Here is a 20398-nt window from a genome sequence, read left to right on the forward strand (position 1 = left end):
GAGCGCCGCGGCTGTGCCGGTGTTCGCTGCCCGGTGTCCACCCACTGACCGTCACCAAACCAGCCCCTGTGACTGCTGGGCCCGCGGAATGGGCTTCCCCCGGGTGACCCAGGCTCCCGCTGCTGCCGGGGGAAATTGCCCTATGCGCAGAGCCGTTACCGACCCCGAATCCCGCGTAAACCTCCCCGTGGCACTCGCGGAAGGACGGGCAGACCCGGCCGGTAACGGCGGGGCCGGCCCTGGGTGCCACAGCAGCTTCCCCTGCCTGCATCAGCCTGCCCGCCGCAGGCTCCCGGAGCACTGTGGAGACACAAACCCCGCCAGGTTAAGCCCGTGCTGCTGTGAGGGGCCCCGGCCGTGCCCGGGGGCGGTTCCGTGCCGGGGATGCTCCGGTAGCACCGGGCCCGCCAGGGGGCGCCACAGCCCCGCGCTCCGCCCGGCACCTCCGCGCCTGCGCACTGTCCCCTCCGGCCCGGCGCATGCGCGCGGCGCCCCCGCACCGCCCAACCGGCGCTCCCCGCCCAGCCTCGCGGCGCCGTGCGCATGCGCACAGCCCCCCCTCCCGCCCCCTCCCGTACTGCCGCACCCCCCCGGCCGCTCGGCGGGCGATGACGGAAGAGCCCCGGGACTGCTGATCGGGCCGAGGCCCGGCGGGGTTCCCGGCGACCCCCGGCGTCGCTGCCAGCCGGGCCCGCGCGGCAGGGCCGGGAAGGACGCGGACCCTCGGCCGGCCGCTGAGGTGAGGGGCGGGGCAGGGCGGCCCGTGAGTGACACGCGGCCCAGCCAATGGGAGGGCGCGCTGCCGGGGCCCCGCCCTGCGGGGGTGCTCTCCCGGGCGCTGATTGGCTGGCGCGCCGTGAACGTGTCGAGCCTCGTGCGCGGTGCCGCCCCCCCGGTACGGCGGCCTGGGGGGGGCGGCCGGGACCGGCCCGGTGGGCCCGAGGGGCGATCCGGGGGCCGGGCGGGGCCGACTGGTCGTTGGGGGAACGTTTCGGTGGCCCAAAGGGATCGGCGACCCCCTGCGGCGCTCCCGCGTGTCACCGTCCCGGCGGCCGCGCGCTGCTAACGGGGACGGCTCCCGTAAAGACGCAGGGTCTGGAGGCGGCAGCCCCCGGGCAGGCCGCGCCTTGCGTGCCCCGGTGGCGACCACTCGCCGGTTTTCATCGGTTTATTCCCTCCGTCCGCCGGGACAGCGCTGCCCGTTCTCTTTCGCCGCCGCGGGCGGAGGGGGCGGAGGCACCGGGCCCTTTAACGGGCGGGGCGGGGGCGGGCGGGGGCGGTGCCGCCGCCGCGGCGCTCCGGGACTGGCGGAGCCCCCGGCCGGGCCGGCCCGCAGCTCCAGCAGAACGAGAGCCGCCTCCGCCCCCGGCCCGGCCCGCAGCCGGCCTGCCGAGGCGCTGCCCGCACCCGGTGAGACCTGGGGGCTGCTCGGAGCCAGCCGGGGGGGCGCCGGGGAGGGCGGGGGGCTGCTCTCCCGGGTGGGCGGCGTTGCGGTGGGTTCTCCGTTGCCGCTTTGATCCGCCGGCTCCCGAGCCTCGGCGGGGAGCTGCGCTGTGATCTCGGTGTAAGGATAAGCCGTCGGTGGTAATGGCGCGGGTGCAGCTCAGAGCTGTGGCATTAACCGTTTCGGTGCCTCTCTCCTCCTCTGTGCGAAGGTCAGATGTTGCCATCGGTCGTGAGCGAAGCCGGGACCTGCTAAGCGCTGATCTGCTCGTGCCCCGGACCATGGACTCATTGAGGGCGCCCCAGGTGTGAAAATGTCCAGCAGTAACCGGGAGTTAGTGATTGACTTTGTTTCCTACAAGCTCTCGCAGAAGGGGTACAGCTGGAGCCAGCTGGAGGAGGAGGATGAGGAGAACAGGACTGATGTTGCGGCGGGGGAGGACGAGATGGACGCCGTCCTCAACGGGAGCCCCTCCTGGCACGCTCCCGCCGCCAGCCACGTAGTGAACGGAGCCACCGTGCACCGGAGCAGCCTGGAAGTGCACGGGATCCGGCGGGCGGGCGACGTGCGGCAGGCGCTGCGGGAGGCGGGGGACGAGTTCGAGCTGCGGTACCGGCGGGCGTTCAGCGACCTCACCTCGCAGCTGCACATCACCCCCGGCACGGCCTACCAGAGCTTCGAGCAGGTGGTGAACGAACTGTTCCGCGATGGGGTGAACTGGGGCCGCATCGTGGCTTTCTTCTCCTTCGGGGGGGCCCTGTGCGTGGAGAGCGTTGACAAGGAGATGCGGGTACTGGTGAAGCGCATTGTGTCGTGGATGGCCACGTACTTGACCGACCACTTAGATCCCTGGATCCAGGAGAATGGCGGATGGGTAAGAGCTGCTCTGGGCACTGTGGGGGTGGCTGTCCGTGGCCTCCCTCGCTCCAGGCTGGCGGTGGGGCCGGTCAGACCGGAGCGCAGCTCCCTGCAGTGTTTGTGTTAAGTGCTTGTCCCGGCCCTTGCAAGGGAGATAAAGGGGTGTGTGTGGCCTTTCCTTCTGTTCTTAGCACTGTCCCAGGAGAGTCAGTCTGCCACAATGACACAAGCAGCTTGTGCTCAGATGCGTCCTTCTCCCTGTTCCTTGTCCACCTCCCTGGCTGTTATGTAAGAGATCTCTTTTCCTTTGGAAGTCTAATGTCACCCAAGCTTGTTCTTCAAGCAGAGTCCTTGCTCTGAGACACGTTCCTGGTGTCATTAACAGCAGGGAGTGGAGCTTCCTCCTCTCCCAGGCTGTGCCGTGGGGGGCTGGCTGGTGGTTTGCTGAGGTAACAGCTACTTCTTCATTCTGGAGACAGCCCTTTGCCTTACTCAGGGTGAAGTGAATCCCTCAGTAGATCCCAGCGGGTGGGTGGGCTCTGGGGACTGTCTGAGTTGATGTGTTTGAGCCAGGGCTGAGGTGGGGGCAACCTCTGTGCTGGAGAGCTGCTAAACCTGCAGCTGCTTCTCCCTTGGCAGGGAGCAGCGCTCCCAGCTGCCCCAGCAGCAAACCCCGGGAGCTCTCAGTGGTGAGGTATTAACATGAATAAGCATTTCTTCAGGAAGCATTCCTGAAATGCCGGGTCCGGCTGTGCGGTGCAGCCTGGGACTGCCGGCGGGAGGTATATGACCTACAGATGTCTGAGTTTTCATTTGGCTCCTGCAGCTCAGTGATTCCCTGCTGGGCTAACCTTTACCGGTTCCCACTGGATGGAGTTCGTGCTGTCAGGCATCAGCATCCAAACGGTGGGGAGTTGCCTCCTTGCAGGGCACTGAGGCCTCTCAGCTCCCTTCAACTCACAGTCCATCAGAAGAACCCCGTATTTTGGGAACGGGACAGAAGCCTTTGAGCCCAGCATTGTTCTCTGCACCCTCCTGACAGAGGAAAGGCTCCCCCCAACTCCCTATGCCTGGCCAGCAGTCCTGGGGACCCTGGAGAAGAGTGGGAGCCGGTGCACCCAGGGAGAGGGAGCCAGTTCAGGAAGTGTGCAGGAATTCCAGGAATGTGGCCGCCCTGGGCCACTGCCTGGGTGGGGCTGCTCGGGAAAGGAGGAGGATCTGGGTTTCGATTCTGGGGCTATTTCATCTGGCTGTATCTGGCCCATTAGCTCCTCATCCCGCAAATAACCCTGGCCAAATTCAGAGGTCCTTCCCCCTCCCCCTGGCCTTGGCTTTTAAAGCCACAGATTAGTCTTGGAATTGAGTGATCAAATTGAGGTTTCCAAGCTAGTGTGGCTGTTGCTCTTAGTGACGGATTGGGCTGTATCCTGGAGACCTAGGCGATAATGCAATCTGATTTTTTGTAAATGAACTCTCTGGGGGATTTAGATTAAATCACTGGTGGAAAATCACTGGTCCCTACTTGCAGAGAATGAAATACCTCCTCCCTCTGTTCCCCACCCCCAACCATCACGATTCAGACTCTTCAATTTTTTTGTGTCTGTCTCTAAATTAATTGTTTGGAGCAAATATTTATTCAACAGATTGCGGAAGGGTCAGGACTCCTCTCTATGTGACCCGCCCTCCAGCTCTTGCTTTGAAAATCGCCGTTTCCCACTCAGGGGACAGCCTTGCTCTCTTGTTCTAACCTTGAACAAGCCTTCGAACTTCCCTCCCCAGGCTGTGCTGCTGCCTGGGCTCTGCTGAGCTGAAAGGGAGCCAGACAGGGTGGTGAAGGCCAGAGTGTGGAGGATACACCTCACCAGTCACCAAAAAAACAGGGCTGGGTGTTTGGCTGCTGCCAGCCTGTTGCAAACCCCAACCAGGGCCTGTTTGGGGTCTCAGCCATACCCTTCCCTTCTTGGGGGCAGCTGTGCCAGTCCTTGCCAAGGGACAGAGGCCATAAGAGCTCCCAAGTGCCCCACGTGTGTGTGGGGGTGTGGGGATGTTTCCCTCCCTTCTCTCACGCAATTCCAGCTGCAGGGAGAAAGCCTCTGGCCCACTGCCAGCTCTCCCTTGTAAGAGGAGTGCCACCCTGCCCTGGCTGTGCTGGATCCATCCCTCTCCTGCAGCCCTGTTTGCACAGGGAGCCTGTTTGGTGCATCGGAGCTGTCAGAGCTTGTCCCACGCAAACAAAGCGCTCCCGAGAGGTGCAACAGGCAGGTCCTGGTGAGAGGGATGCAAGTTGTGGCAGGCCTGCTTGGCAGGGCCCAGGTGGTTTGTGCTTCGGGGCTCTGCAGCACTTCTCTTCCTGGAAAACCCCTCTGAGAGAGGGAAGGAGTGTGGCTCTGTCACTAGTGCTGCACAGCCTGGTTGTGTAGGAAGCTCTGCTTCAATCACCACCAGTGGAACAAAGGCAGCAGAGGGGGGCTGCGGGGTGCAGGTGCCTTGGGAGGCTGCTGTGTGCTGGGCTGCAGCAGTTCTCTTGAGAAATCGTGTTTTGAGGCAAGGGGGAAATGGTAAATCTCACTCTGTAGCGTTAACATGGGAGTGCTTTGTCACTGCCTTGGTTTGCCCTCCTCTCTGCAATCTGGCACTGGGAAAACAAACAAATGAGAGCAACCCAAGGGGAACATTTAATAACCAGCCAGAAGAGAGCTGCTGCCTTGGCAAGCCATCAGATCCATAGAGAAAGCTTTCCTGGGGCAGTTGCTTTGGCCAGGACCAGGTCCCACTAGCCATGAAGTTCAAATGGTGATCCCAGTGGGTATCAGGAGTCGTGGAGGGAGAAATCTGGTTAAGTGGGAAGGCAGGAGGGGGAAGTGCAGAGCGAGCAGGAAAGAGCCTGGCAGGCAGAGATGTACTGACCATGCCTAATCTGCTTGAGAAAGGAAAGTGAGCAGTAGTTCCTGCCTGGCTGTGACCCTCCAGAGCATGACAGCTTTTCCTTCAAGGCTAAATCCACATTCAGAGTGAGATTTGAGGAATGTGTTCTGGAGGGGCATGGGGGTAGATCTGTGGATGGCAGGTCAAGAGGTTTCCTGTGTGTGGGGCCTGTGGTGAGAGCCAGTATGAAGGGGCTGTCAGGCCAGAACTGAAAGCAGAGAGGATCTTTGTCACCAGTCACATCTGAATCCCAGCAAACTGGGCTGGTCTGAAGGAGGATGGACTGCTTCCTGCTCTGGCCTGCTGCTTCCCAGGCTCCCAGCTGGCTCTGGCCACACAGGACTTCATGTGCTAGGACATGTGTTGTGTTGCTCTGCAGTGGACTGGAAGCTTGTGGTTCTCTTTGGGGAAAACCCTTTGAAGATTTCAGTATAGCAAACTCATTTTCTATCTTTTTAATTTTTTTCTGAATGGTAGGAAATGACTCAGCCTGTGTCATATGACAGAGTGCAGCTGGAATTTCGTACTGTGCTCTGGCTCCAGGCTCCTCAATGGTTTCAGGCTGAGAGCTGCACTTTGATTCTCAGCTCTTGGGAAATGCTTCCTGGCCTTGTGCTGTTGCCCAGGTACCCTGCCCAAGCTGTCCCTGCTGCCACCACGTTACCTGGGAGTGTCATTTGCCAGAGCTCTGCCCTTCTGAGCCTTGAACATGTTGGGTTTCGGGGATGCCCCGGCACTCCTAATCCTGTTTGAGGTTCCAGCACTTCTAATCCTGTTGGAGATTGGTTTCATGTGCTGGCCAACACACAGCAGAGCTGACTGGAGGTGACTGGGCACAGCCAATGACTCACTGCACTGTCTTGGAGATGAATTCTATGGAGACAAACTGCAAGAGCTGGGGTTGTTCAGCCTGGAGCAGAGAAGGCTCTGAGGAGACATTGCAGCCCCTCCCAATGTCTAAGGGGGGCCCAAGAGAGCTAGAAGGGGACTTTGGACAAGGGCCTGGAGTGACAGAACAAGGGGAAATGACTTCACACTGACAAAGGGCAGGGTCAGATTGTGTATTAGGAAGGAATTCTTCCCTGTGAGGATGGGCAGGCCCTGGCACAAGTTGCCCAGAGAAGCTGTGGATGCCCCATCCCTGAAAGTGTTCAAGGCCAGGCTGGATGAGGCTTGGAGCAACCTGGTCTAATGGAAAGTGTTCCTGCTGATGGCAGAGGGTTGGAACAAGATGAGCTTTAAAGTCCCTTCCAACCCAAACCATTCTGTGAATCCCCCAGAGTGGTCTGTGGGTCTCAGCTGGGCTATGGCTTTGCACTCTGTCCTCTGCAGTTATTTTACAGCCTTGATCCCTTGCAACTGAGACGACAGCCCCCTTGTCATCTCCTGCTTGGGGTGAAAAAATTACTGTCCTCCTTCCAGTGGGGTCCTGCCTGTCCCTTCACAGTCCCAGGTGTTCCTCCCTGGCCTTGGGAGCTCCCAGCAGGGTCTTGGCTCAGACTGTCCTGCCTGGAGGGACCAGCCCAGGTAGCTGTATCCTCCTCGCTGTCAGCCGGAGAACTGGGTTCAGCGTGCAGAGCCCTGGCAGCTCCTCACCCTGCCTGCGACCTGGGAGGCTTTTCTGCAGTGCTCTCCAGGAAATGCCATTGGAATGACTTCCACTGCAGCTTCCTGCCCGGCCCGCAGCAGCATTCCTGCCACTAGACCGAGAGCGATGCAAAGGCTGATTTCAGAGCTTTGCTCTTCACCCCCTTTACTCGTTTTCCTTCTTTGGGGCCCTGCCTGTTTTCTGTGCTGCCTCTCGGTGTGCGGTGCAGTTTGATTACGTTCCTTAGATGTGTGATTGGAGCAGGCTCCTGGAAAGCCAAGCTCCTGCCCGTGGCTCAGAGCAGCCCACTTAACCCTGGGGTCTTTCAGCGAAAGGGATAACATTTCCTTGGCTCCCAGGGGAGCCACTAGCAACTTGGATTCCTAAAGCACTCTGAGGTTCTTTAATCCGAAGAGCTGAGTGTCATTTAAAAAAAGACCTGTGAAATAATTAACAAACTGTTTCTTGCTGCTCTGTGTTCACAGCTGCTCTTGGCAATGTCATTCTGCCCCCTCGTCCTGCTCCTCTCTGGCGCTGGAGCCGCCTCCCCGGAGTGTTGCCCAGGGGCTCTCCCCATTTCAGCAGCAATGGGATGTCCCAGGGCAGCAGAAGGGGTGGATGGGAGCAATGTGCTCTCTTTTCCCCAATGGACGCTGCAGCTTTTGTACATGTCTGGGGTGCTGTGCCTGATTTCCATGGAGCTCATGTGCAGTTTGTGTACGTGGTTTCCCCCGGGAGAGGTGACACGCCTGCAGCACACACTGAGGGCAGATGAATGGTGGTGTGGTGCTCTGAGACCTTTGCTTGAGCTTCTCTCCTTTGGTTTTTACCAAGCAGCTGACAGCTGTAAGCACAGTCCCATCCCGATGTTACAAGGAGTATTTCTCTAACAGCTCTTTCCCCACTAGCTGTAAAGCCAGAGTATTCCCAGGAGGAGCTGGGGGAAGGGAAGGGATGGATATCAGTTGAAGAAGTGTTGCAGACCTGCTGAACCGAGAGGCGAGGGATTAATGGTGGCTTGTGCCGTGGGAGCAGAAAGGGGCTGGGGGCAGCTGCTCTGTCCCCTCTGGGGATCCTGAGAGCGGCCGGGATGTTGCCCTACCTGCTGATTCAGAGCACAGGTATTCACTGCGGGTGGCTCTGCCTTGTGGCGACAGGAGGGCAGCCATGCACTCCTCCACCCTCTGCTCTCCTCCTCCACCCTCCCGAGAGGGATGTTGCCTTTAAACACTATTGTTCTGAGCCACTAAAGATTAACACACAGAGCGGAGGCATGAAAGGGAAGCGGCGTCCCTCGATGCCAGGGCGCTCCTTGCTTTACTGCCCTGACCTTGAACAGGGAAACTTCCTCCTCCCTGCTCCTCACCTGGAAGGATGTGCGGAGGGGTGCTTGGTGCAGGATCTCTCTGAAGTCCTGCTCCTAATCATCCTTGGGATGCCAAGAGCTGAAGTTAGGGAGCATGCATTCCAGAGGTGTGGGAGAAGTGTGCCCATGGAGCGGGGCAGCCAGGGCGATCTCGGGGTCCAGGTGGGCAGAAGGGTTGCTGTGCCCCAGCAGCTGAGCAGCCCTGTGCTCTGGAGCGAGGGTGCCGAGCACTGCCGGGAGGCAGAGCCGTTAGCAGATGGCTCCAGCTGGGCTTACCGAGGAGCAGGTGTGGGTTTCGGGAGCAGCCTTTTAAGAGAGATGTCAGTTTTGAACCCGGGAGGCTCAAGGGGCTGAGCCGTGGCTGCCACGACTCGCATGCCGGGGAGCTGTGACCTAGTTGTGCTGTGGAAATGCTCAGTTTATTTTTTATTTTTAGGTATTTTTGCTTATTTAATCCTCATGTTTAATTTAGTTAGCAAAAAAAGGATCGGAGGGCTGAGCAGTGCTGGGAAGGGCTGCCTGCGGGCGGGAACGCCCGTGCAGCTCCCCCGTGCAGGCAGCATCCCTCCAGCCGCCCCTGCCTTCCTCGGACACGTGCTCACGTGTACCAGCCCAGTGCTGTCTCTCAGGATCTCTTTAATGGGAAACCCAGTGCACTCCGCGCTGCTGCCTGCCTGCCTCCGGGGTAGCGAGGGAGGGAGGGAGCACCGGGATTCGGAACGTTAACCAGAGAGGCTTCCCGTGGCCGCAGGGACTGTTTGAGTGTTGTGCTGTCACTGGTCTGCCTTCCCTCTGCTGCTGGGAGCAGGGAGCTGGGAGAGCTTGGTGTTTCAGGGGGCTTTGGGCTGGTTACTCTTTCAACAGCTGCTTGTCCCTGCGCTGCACAGCGTGCCCGGGGAAGGGTAATAGGCTGTATCTGTGAAAAGGGAAGTTTCAGGGGTCTGTGCGATTCCCTTGGGGAGATCTGCTTGAATTTATTGCATTATCCTCCTTCCTGCTCAAGCTTGTGTTTCAGCTGTGTCTGCAGACGTAGCTGCTGATTTAAGTAGATCCAATTAGTAGCTAGCTCCTGGCATCAGTATCCTGCTCGGGGAGATGAGCCCCGGAGATGAGGAGCCTCTGGTGGGAGCAGGGCTGGGCTCAGCTCTTGAGCCCCCACTCCTGATCTAGGCCGGACCCAGAGGCCCCTGGGACACAGCCCTGCACCTGAGCTCAGAGGGAAACCGAGGCAGGTGTCCTGCTCTGTGCTCCACCTGGCCAAGAACAAAGAGCAGGCAGGTTGTCCCTGCCTCTACCGCTGCCAGGCAGGTGCTCTTAAGACTGAAATCAAATACTCCAAAACGTGACAAGTTGGCAGCAGGAAGGGCTTGGAGCAGGAGCTGAAGCTGCTCACACCAGGAGTGTGCGAGGGGCTGGTGGGCAGAGCTGTGCAGGGACCTGGCTCCTGGAGTAGGACTTGAAAGGAAGCTGCTGGAGGTGCTGCTTCCTGAAGGAACATAGAAGGGTGAAGGAGCTGGAGGGTAAAGGGCTCGTTGAAAAGCCCAGAGAAGAGGTCTAGGCTGGTTTGATGTGAATGCAGTTAATGTCACGCTCAGGTGGAACAGGGCAGCTCTCTGCCTGCATCACTTCTCCAAGTGGTACTGGTTCCATTTGCCCATTCTCTGGGTTTTGCCACCATTGAGGCTGAGTGAGGAGGGCTGGGGACACCACGAGAGTTGTGCAGGGAGCACGGCGGGTGGCAGTTCATGACGTTACTCTGTGTGTGTGACTCCTGGTGAGCTGGCTTGGAGTTTGGGCTGGGATGTGGAAACTGGGCGTGTGTGGCCCTGGGCAGCGCCTGGGTGACATATGACTTACATACGGAGAGAATGAGGCGTTGCTACCTGTAAATGGGCCATCGTGGATTGTTGGAAGTGCCTCCATTGTGTGCTGGTATGGCTCACCAGCCATACCAGCAAGTATTAAACTTGCTGGAGAGCTAATGTCTTTTAATAGAGCAACTGACCTCATTTAGAAGCTTCCAGTGCACCAGCCAGTGATTATTTCATGCAACAACATGCATGGAGGAGCCCAGGGCAGAGCACAAAGTCTCCTTCTCATGCTGCACCGCTCTCTCCTGCGTTTGCTGGATCAGCTGCCAGTGGCACTTCCTGCCCTCGAGTCAGGCAAGGATTTTGCTAAAAGGGACTTTGTGGCCTGAATAATTTGAGATTTCATGTGGACTAACAGGAAGTGAAAACAGAATGAGCACATCTTCCTCCTCTTCCTGCACCTCCACCCTTTCCCCTTTTTTCATTCAAGTGGCATGTAAGAATTACAGCAGCCTCGTGAGGTGCTGGGACTGAAGGGGGAAGCAGTGAAGCTTGGCCATCGCTCCTCTGGGATGCTGTGGAGGACAAGTGGCTGAGGCAGAACTGGGTCCTCAGGACCCATCTCCGCTGAGGACTCTCCCTGCAGCCCTGCCCGTTATCCACAGCCCCTGGTAACGCTGCCAGTCCCTTTGGGATGAGGCCTGCAGGGTGGGTGAGGGTCGGGGAGAGCTGTCAGCATCACCCACTGGTCCCCTGGCAGGAGGGAACGTGGCTCGGCAGCCGGGCACACGTGAGCGTGGCACATCTCCTCGGCACAGGTTTCCCCACGGTTACACAAGGGCACGATTGCACAGGGGCTGTGACGTCCAGGAAGAGCAGTGACAAGGTGAAAATTGAGCTTGGTTCGCGGCTGTGGGTGACCCTGCCGAGGTGCTGTCCGGCACAGCGGGCTGGCCATGGCCCTCGTGCTGCCCGGCACATAACGGGGACATGAAAGCAGGAGCCGCCCCTGCCCCCCGAGCGTGCCCCTCGCACAAAGGCTGCTCTGCTGCGGGGCTCAGACACCATCTGTCCGGTGGGGAGAAGCATCAGAGAGACCGTCTTTCCTTGGACTATTCCACTTAATGCCCTTTGGAAAACAATCCCATTCCCAGCAGGTGCTAATCTCTTGAGTGGATCCGGCTCAGCCAATGTGTTCTTGGCTGTGCCTTTGTCCCGGGCTGTGTTCCTGCCAGCCGTCCCGCTGCCCAGCGGCACCGATGCCGGCCGGGGCTGCGGCACCTTCGGGAGCCCTCAACCCGGGTAGCTCTGGGAGAAACACTGATGAAAGATGGATGCAAGTGGATTAGTCATTCACATCGTCTCCGGCTTTAATACACATGAATGTTTCAGCAGATTTCTGGAACGGAGAGCGCAATTCCCTGCTCTCCATCTCGTGCTGTGCACAGCAGTCTCCCGGGGCAGGGACGGGGGTTACAGCTGTCACCGGAGCCTCTTTCATGTATTTGGAAAACGCTGAAATTGTGCTGAATGGTGTGGGGTTATTGCAGGTTCCCTGAAGCTGGTGATGAAACCAGTTTGACAGGAGGCTGCCACGGCAAGGATTAGGGCTGGAATGTGCCAGTGAGCGTTTGTTTCTGGTTAGGAAAGAGCTGGTTTTGGCCTGGGCTAGGCTGGAGACCCGAAGATCTGCTGGGTTTCGGCCCCAGGGGCAGCTTTCCTGCCGGGTCCCCCACCCTGCAGCCCCACAGCAAAGCCCAGGGGCTGGGTGGGAGGAGATCAAGGAGTGAATGTTTGTTAATTGACCCTTTTGAATTTATGGCTGCCTCGTTCAGAGTCACAAGTTTCAATTAATGGTGGGGACAGGGACAGCACCCCAGTGCCCACAAGACCCCAGTGCCACTGGCTGCCAGGGCAGGAGAGGCAGTGGGTGGGTGGCATTCCCTGCCATTGTCATGGAGATCAGCAGCTGCTTCCCTGGAGGTCACCATTTGCATAACAGTTAGAGCTGAGTCTCTGGAGTATTTGCACCTGCAGAGTGTTGTCCCAAGAGCCCCTTCCCCACCCCATTCCAAACCTACCCAGGGTTGCTGGTGGGGACCAGGGGGATGAACTGCGGATCTTCCCTGCCCTCAAAAGGGGCATTGGAACTAGATAATCTTTAAGGTCCCTTCCAACCATTATAAAACTCTGTGTTTATATGGAGAAGGTCTGAGTCTTCAGCCTTGGATAGCAGGTTCCCTTGGCATGCTCCTGTGTCTGGGGCTCACCTTGACCTCAAGTCTTTACACTGCAGGCAGTGCTGTGACTGACGCAGTCACACTCTCTCCCTGCTGCGCTCCTTTCCCGGCTGGCAGTGGTGGGGGCCACACAGGGATACGGTGTCAGGGGAAACAGGGCAGAGGGAGAACCTCTAGGATGTCTCTTCCACTCTCATATCACACAGGGACCCACAGAGAGGTGTTTACAAGATCCTAGTGGTATCCTTTGGGAATACTTATGCTTTCTTTTGTTCTTAAAGCTCTCAGCTGCCTTTCCCCCCCTGTGCTTCACCTCCAGGTTCACATATGCCAGTCCCATGTGGTGAGCTGGCAGCTCAAAGGGGTTCTGGGAGCAGGTTGCTGTCTATTGAGGGCTTTGTTGTGGTCTGTGCTGAGCTGTTGCCTTTCTTTTTCCATCCTTGTCTCTCTGCTCAGCACAAAACTGTTCCCAGCATCTCATTAACAAATGTCTGGTCATCCAGATGACTCTGCTCCTGGCCGGCAGTTGCTCTTAGACCTCTGAGCAGGAACACAGCTGTACTTACAGCGAAGGTAAAACAGAAACAGCCTTGTTTTCAAGGGAAACATTGCCTCGTGATGAGAATGCCTGGGTTGGGAGTCAGATGCTGTGGCTCACACTGCTGGCTTGCATGCAGGTCTGGGGAAGGCACTCAACTCCCCACATCTCTGTTGATCCATCTGGGAACAATGCTGACTTGTCCCACGGCAGGAGTTGGAGAACTAACTCACTTTTGATAAAAGACATGAGGGTCCTTGGGTGGGAAAGGCTGTTGTGTGTGCGGAGGGGGTTGCTGTGGGTGTCTGTCTCACTGACAGGCTGGCTGGGTGTCGGGGCTGTGGGGAAGCTCCAGAGCTCCTGCTGGAGTCTGAGTCTGTGTCAAAGTCTGACCAAGTGCCACCAGTTCACCTGAATACTCCCAGTAGAACCTGGCTCTTCTCTGCTGGTTTTTAGAGCTTTGTTCTGGTGTCTTGATGACCTTTATAGCCTTTAGTCTCATGTGCAACACCAGCGTTGAGCCCCCAGACTGCCAGAGCCCTCCCCTCTCTGCTCTCCTGCCTTTCTCGAGGCCAGATGGGGGTTCATTGCCCACATCTGCTTCCTTCACGTGCCCTCATGGCTTGATGTCACTGAATCCTCTTTCTCCAAGTGCTGGGCTTATCTTGAAAGAGGAACCTGCTCTGCTCTGCTCGCCCTGAATGGGATCCAGCAACTGTTCCCCCTCCCGCGCGGGCAGCGCTGCTGAATGAAACAATGAAACCGAGAGAGCCTCAAACTTTAGATGTTCCACTTCCCAGGCCAGGATGTCAGTGGTGTCTTAGCCAGATCTTGTGCTTCATTAATCTGCTCTCCCACCTGAGACAGAACACTTTAGGTTAGACCTGCTCCTCTTGTCCCTCTTGTGTGTTGCCACTGGGCAGTGTTAAAGTGGTCGCTGCCTCCCCCCTGGTGCTGGGTTGCAGTCTGGGGCACTGCGAGTGTCCAGCAAACCTTTGGCACTGCAGAACCTCCCTGCCCCACCTCCGTGGGGTGGTGGAGCCTTATTCTTCATGTCCTCTGCCTCATGCAAGTGGCACATGGAGCAGGAGGGAGGCACACCCTCACCCCAATTCCCCCAGCAAGTGCTGGCTTAGGCTCCAGCAAGACAAACGTTGATTCCTTGCCCAGCTCTGGGGAGGAGGGGTGAAGGCAGGGGATTGCCTCTTGCCCAGGAATAACGTCTCTGCTTCCTCATCGCTTGCCCCAGAGCATCCTCCTCTGAGCCGTGTCAGTCACAAGGGGGGAGAGGGGATGTGACGGGTGTTGAGCGGTGGAACAGGGTGTTCAGCAGTGGAACAGCCCGTCCCCTCGGGTGGAAGAGGCACTCGGAGAGAGCAACAGTGGTTGGGACACTGAGTGCTGTTGCTACCATAGTCCTTGTGATTGACTCAGGAATTCCAAATATTTCCTCTCAGATAAAGGTGACTGGGGGAGGCCAGAAATATCTGGACGTGTCTGGGCTAGCCTGAGATCCCAAACACCAGGACAGAGAGGTCAGGATTGGTCCTGGGAGTGCTGGGCTTCAGGTGCAGAGCAGCTGAGGCCTGGGGTGGTGTGGGAACAGAGCAAGCTGCCTTTCCCTAACCTTCAACCCCCCTCTAGAACAGGCAGGGAGGATACTCCTGCCTGTTTTCCCACTCCCTCTGGTCTGGGATCTGGTTCCCAGGGGACACATCTGGAATCTCAGTTGTGCAGGGGCTGAGCTATCACAGCTCCTGGGGCAGTTTCTCCAAGGAAGGACAAGACACTGTCCTCAGGTCCCCTGCGACCCCCAGCTGTGGATCCAGCAACTGCTGCTGCTTTCCCAAGGGAAGGAGAGGGGCTCATGTCCCGTCCCTGCCCATGCCAGCCCCCAGCCCTGCTCCTCTCCATCTGTAGTACCCGATAGCTCTGCATTTGCCATACGCCATTTATCTCTCCTCCAGCAAACACTTCCTTTTCTTAGAAGTAAGGGCTTCAGAACGTGCTTCTTGGAACTGCCTTTCCACAAGCTCAGTGGCACATGCCATGGAAAAAGCAGCACGGAGAGCCAGCTGCCAGCCCTTCCTGGCTCCCTGCCCTGCCAGGGGGCCCTCTCCTGGTGCCAGTCCCATGGAGAGGCCAGGTGGGTGCATGGCCCTGTCCACCACTGCAGCCTTCCTGGGAACAGTGGGGACATCCCTGCCATGGGTCAGGAGGAGCCTGTGGAAATGTCTGGGACTCTTAATGGGGCAAGTCCTACTCACTCCCTGAGGAAAGTAGTTTTTCTGGGGACTGCACTGTGAGGGTGCAGCCTCCCTCCTCTTCATCCATCAGATGCTGTGGGTGGGTGGCTGGGAGGTGTGTCTGAGGGGAGGACCATCCCTGGGGCAGGGCCCTGGCACAGACAGATCACAGAATATCCTGAATTAGAAGGATTGCACAAGGATCCTTGAGTCCAACTCCTGACCTTGCACAGGACAGTCCAACAGTCTCACCATATGCCTGAGAGCATTGTCCAAATGCTGCTTGAACTCTTGTCACTCTTGGTGCCATGATCACTTTCCTGGAGACCCTGTTCCAGTGCCCAGCCTGCCTCTGGAAGAAGAACCTTTTCCCAATATCCAACTTAAACCTTCACTGGCACAAGTGTTACAGGGATGGCAGTTTTGGACAAGGCTGCCCCAGTTCCCTGTGTCCTCCATCCCTGCCAGCCTGCTCTCAGTTTGGTGCTGCTTGCCATGCCCTGTCACAGCTCCATGCTCAATACCAGCTATCAGCAGAGGGAATTCCTTTGCCAGAATTTGAAATATCCCCTCCCTGGGCTTGGGCTCTCCTCCTGTCCCTCTCCTGCAGCACATCACTGGCCGTTTTCTGAGCAAGTGGTCGGGCAGAGGGACTGGCAGTGGGCAGCAGCCCTTGTCTTCTCCCTGGACAGCACCTGCCTCTGAGCTGCCCATTCCCGTGGGGCCAGGACACAATACAGCATGTCCATGGATCCCATGCCAGCTGGCAGGCATGGTGGGAAATGAGCTGCCTTCTGCCACGCCATGTATGTGGTGTGAGTCATGGAGATGATTGTCACATCCCTGAAGAGGACTCTGCGCAAGGCGGCAGCAGTGACATGCCCTGGGGTGAGTTAGCAAAGTCCCAAAGTTCCTGTTGTCCCAACACCCTACCCTTGGGTCTATGGATGCTTCTTTATGGTCACAGGGTGTGGAAGGCAGGTAGGGGAGGTGGAGAAGCACCTTGGTGGCACAGGTGGGTGCTGAGGGGCACAGCCCATCAAGGACCAGATCCCCTGTGGTGGGCAGGCCTGTAGCCATGGGCAGGGACACAGCCTGGCTCCCTGGGAGGGAGTGGGCAGGTCTGCTGCTCACCTGGCTGTGAAAGGCTGTGTGTGAGCTTGATCACAGGTGTGTGGCAAGGCGAGGAGATATCCTGCAAGCTGGAGCTGTGGGAGCTGTGAGACTGGCACCATGTTCCATGAGTGACAGAGAGGCACCTGGATGTGACCTGGACACCAGGCCCCCGCAGTGCTGTGTGCACAGGCTGTGGGCAGGGGTGGAGGCAGCGTGTGGGCAGAGCTGCCAGACCAGGAAAGCAGGCAGGGATGCTGCTTCTGTCTGCGTGGAGCCAGTGGTGAGGCGTGACATGAGCTCAGCGTCAGCTGGGCTTATCTCTGCTTTCCCAGAGCAGCCGGGTTACTGGAACTGCTTTCACTTATCAGGGAACAGGGGACCTTGCTGGGAAGATGGGCTGGAGGTGCGATGGCATCAAGCCCCTGCTGACGCCAAGGTGTTGGTGATCCCTGAGCCTGGAGCTCGCAGCTCCCGCTCCCTCTGGCCCTGCAGCTCCTGCTCAGCCCTGATAAACCTGAGAGATCCTGGGCCATATGTTTCCCTGCTCCTGCAGCCTGCCCAGGGACCCCTCTTGCCCTGCTGTGTGTGGCTGTGGGACCCCAGCAGGCTCTCCTCAGGGTGGGCTGAGGTTTCTGATGCCCAGGGGAGCAGGAGGGTTGGCAGTGTGCCATGAGGGGGATGCCTGGGCACAGCTGTGCCTGTTGTCAGGCGCAGTTCAACTCTGATGGTCTCTCTCTGTCCTCCATCTTTTCCAGTCCAGGCCATGGTCACCTATGCCCAGCCACAGTGAGAGGGGTTGTGGTTTTTCCTAAACCTTCCTAGCTCTTGCTGCTGCTGGAGATGAAGGGCTGGAGGTGGCTGGCTTGGACGAGCTGGGCCGGAGTGACTGCATTCCTGGCCAAGCCTCGTGCTTGGCCTGCTCTCCTGAAGCCGTGGGAAGGCAGTAGCTTGGCGACCCAGTGTCTGCCTTTGCCACAGGGATTCATGAACCCCAGCTTGTGTTGTGGGGTAACCTGTGAGGGCCAGCATGTGGGAGTGCTCATCTTCCCAGGATGCAGCAGTGTGGAGAGGGAGGTGGGAGGCTTCACTGTGGACATGGAATCAGTGATGAGATGTACCATGTGGGCTCCTGCCACAACCGTGGGCATCAGCCCCACTGCTGCTTCCTCAGGCCTCAGCCAGGGAATGGAGCCCAACATGTTCCTGCTGCAATGATTTCTATCACACTTCAATGCTAATTTTAGAGAGCCAAGAGCACGTGATGCATCCCCTGCCCTGCCCGCGTGGTGCTCTCCTCACAAATCCTTTCTGGCATCCTCTTCTCTCATGACTGGTCCTGTGCTTCCCCCACTGCCCTCTGTACATGATTCAGAGCAAGGAAGAACAAGGCATCTGTCATCTGCCTGCTCTACACCACCGCTTTCCTGCCAGCCTTCCTGCCCCTTCCCTCCCTGCCCCACTCCACCCCTCTGCTCACCATTCCCTCTTCCCACAGGAGCGCTTTGTGGACCTCTACGGGAACGATGCTGCTGCCGAGGTGAGGAAGGGCCAGGAGACCTTCAACAAATGGCTCCTGACCGGGGCGACGGTGGCGGGAGTGCTTCTGCTGGGATCCCTGCTGAGCCGCAAGTGACCCTCCGCCAGCCCCGCCGCCAGGACGGCTGCGCCTTCACCGCCACATCCACTACACTCCGCTCCCGAGCACCGGCACCGGCGCGGGGAGCAGCTCCTGGGCCCGGCCGAGCACCCTGCTCTGCTCCACCGAGTTGTCTCCCTCGTGCCGCCAGCTCCTTCTTATCGTAGCCCGTCTTATTTACTGTTCCGTTGTGTTTTAAAGGCGCTGAGGCCAATGCGGCACTTCAGCCACCGGCTCCCAATGCTGGGGAGGTCCAGGCAGCTGTGGGGCACAGGCTAGAAGGTGTCCCAGCGCTGCAGGGTCCTTCAAATCACGTGGAAGAGAATAAACAGACTTATTTTTGCATGTGTGAGTGCGTGGGTGTGTGTAGATGTGTCACTAATATAAGGTTCCCCAGCCAGAGCAAGGGTCAGGCTCCATACCCCCGTCTTCGGCGTACTTAGGCACTGGGAAAAGGCAGAGGCTGCACAGTGGGATGGAGCTTCCCTGCAGCATCCCTGTCCCATCCTTGCTTTCCCAGACAGAGCTCATCCCTGGAATGGGGGGAGCAGCAGGAAGAGGCAGAGGGGGTGAGGAGCTCTGTGCTCAGTCAGCCCCCCCAAGTCCCCTTCTCCCTGAACATCAGCTCCTGGGAGCTGCGCCCAGTCCCAGATTGGGATGGTGTGCCAGGCCCAGGGCTGTGCCAGGCTGGAAGGGTTCCTTGTCCTCTTCCTCCTATTCCTTCCGAATGTAGATGGCTGTGGGGCAGTGCTCATCTGTCCCAGCCTGCTCCTCTGGGCTGGCAAAGGAGGGAGACAGGGAGGGCAGGCTCCTTGTGTTCCTGGCACAAGGAGCTCTGTAGAGAGCTGAGGCTGTGGTGGTGGTCAGGAATCCAGAGCTGGGGATTGGAAAAAGCAGAGGGAATGGTGTCCATCACAGGGGTGGCAAAGCCCAGCGAGCATCAGAGAAGCAAACCCGAGGGGAGGTGGGAGAGAGGACTGGTGCTGGCTGAGAGTCATGCTGGCCATTGAGAAGCCTCTTTGGAGACAGTGGGAGCCTCTGGCCTCTCAAGTGCTGTCCCATTTGCCCCCAGTCCCATAGCGCAGGCAGATCCCTGGCAGGGCCGTGCTTGGCTGTGATGGGTGCATGCAGTGACTGAGGTGTCTGGCTTCCCTCCCCCTCATCCCTCCCTTGCTCCTGCTGCTGCTGGAGCAGGGAACCTCCAGCCTTTAAGCTGAAATAGCTTCCAGAGTAAACCCCCTCATCCTTCAGAGCCCACCATGGCAGACACAAGCTGTCCACGCGGGCCTGTCCATGTACATACCGCCCGCACTCTGCTCTGTACAGATCGAGTAGTTTTTAATTCATTTGTGAATACTCAATGCTATTTTTGTTATCTTGTCTGTCCGTATTTATGTATGGGGCCATGCTCCCTGCAGAGGCCAAGCTGGGATGGAGGTGGGGGGGAGAACCAAATGCTCCAGGGGGGCTCACTTGGCCACTGAGCACAGACTTGTGCTCCCCATGTGGGATCCACTCAGATCCCACACGGGGAACATGAGGACTAACATTAGCCCATTGAACGCTTTGGATTGCAGGTGGAGGTGAATCCACTAATAAAGTTGTCATTGGAGCTGCTGGTGGTGTTGTGGTCTTTGCAAACTTTGCCTTCAACGGAATGGATAGATGGGAATGGATTCCTCTCTGTGCCTAGGGAAGGGTTGGGATGCTCCAAGGACAGTTTACTGTGTCCTGAGGGGAGGGTGGTGGGGTGACACTAAGGGGTGATGAGGGCAGGAGAGCCCCCGGGCAGGCTCTGAGCTGGGCTGGACATGCTGGTTTTGGGGCCATGGGCTCAGCACCCACAGTCATTGGGGTGAGGAGGGCAGGGGGCTCACAGCCTCACTGAAACCCACAAAGATCCCCGGGGCTGTACCTCACAAAGGGGAAACGTCCTGCCAGCACCACCTCCTGCTTGTGGGGGGCTCATTCTGGCACAGTTTGAACCCCACACCCGATGAAACCCCACAAACACTGGTGCTTTTTCGGGATGGCACAAGCCGGGGGGACACTGAGCCACCCCTGCATCCCTCCCACGGCAGGACGCTCCCTGTGTGCAGCTCAGCCTTCCCCAGACCCTCCTGTCGCTGCCGGGGAACCCCCGGAGCGTGGGGGCAGCGGCCGGGCCGTGCTGGGCTCCATGGGCCGGCGGGATGCGGGATGCGGAATGCGGCGGGAGCGCACGGACACGAGCACCATCCCGTGGGCAGCGGGAGAAGCTGCGCGGAGCTGCAGCCGCAGCGGATGCGCCGGGCGGGGGCAGATGGGACCTCCATGGCCAACACAAGCGCGAGGATTAGGGGGAACCCTGGTGCCCAGGGGTCACCAGTCCCGTCCCCAGCCACCGTGAGCCCCCCACAGAGATCGGAACCCCCACTCTAGAACGGCAGGAGCCCCACACAGCCGAGAATGGCGCCGGGCGTGTGCCCTGGTCTGGGGGACACGGCTGAGGGGGCTCCCCAAGGCACCCCACAGCACACTGAACTGATCTATGCTCCCAGATTTAATCCCTGGCAAGGATGGGGGGGTCTGTGGGACCCACAGGCGGGCAGCTCTGCCAGCCACAGGGTCACGATGGCATCGGGATGGTG

At 58.6% G+C, this 20398-nt stretch overlaps 1 protein-coding gene across 4 annotated transcripts; it reads left to right on the forward strand.

Annotated features, from left to right (window-relative positions):
• The first annotated feature begins 563 nt into the window (after positions 1-563).
• BCL2L1 (BCL2 like 1) lies at positions 564-19380 on the forward strand. Of its 4 annotated transcripts, none has more exons than XM_071572534.1 (3): positions 564-739; positions 1656-2318; positions 17628-19380. In XM_071572534.1, the coding sequence occupies exons 2-3, from the start codon at positions 1758-1760 to the stop codon at positions 17763-17765; spliced, it is 699 nt and encodes a 232-aa protein (XP_071428635.1). In that variant the 5' UTR covers positions 564-739; positions 1656-1757; the 3' UTR covers positions 17766-19380. The 4 variants fall into 4 exon arrangements, with proteins under 4 accessions (XP_071428635.1, XP_071428637.1, XP_071428634.1 ...); XM_071572536.1 differs by having other exon boundaries at positions 1661-2318; XM_071572533.1 differs by lacking the exon at positions 564-739 and adding an exon at positions 905-1410.
• Positions 19381-20398: the final 1018 nt, after the last annotated feature.

Source organism: Pithys albifrons, chromosome 18, assembly GCF_047495875.1.
Source record: "Pithys albifrons albifrons isolate INPA30051 chromosome 18, PitAlb_v1, whole genome shotgun sequence".
Classification (NCBI taxonomy): Eukaryota; Metazoa; Chordata; class Aves; order Passeriformes; family Thamnophilidae; genus Pithys; species Pithys albifrons.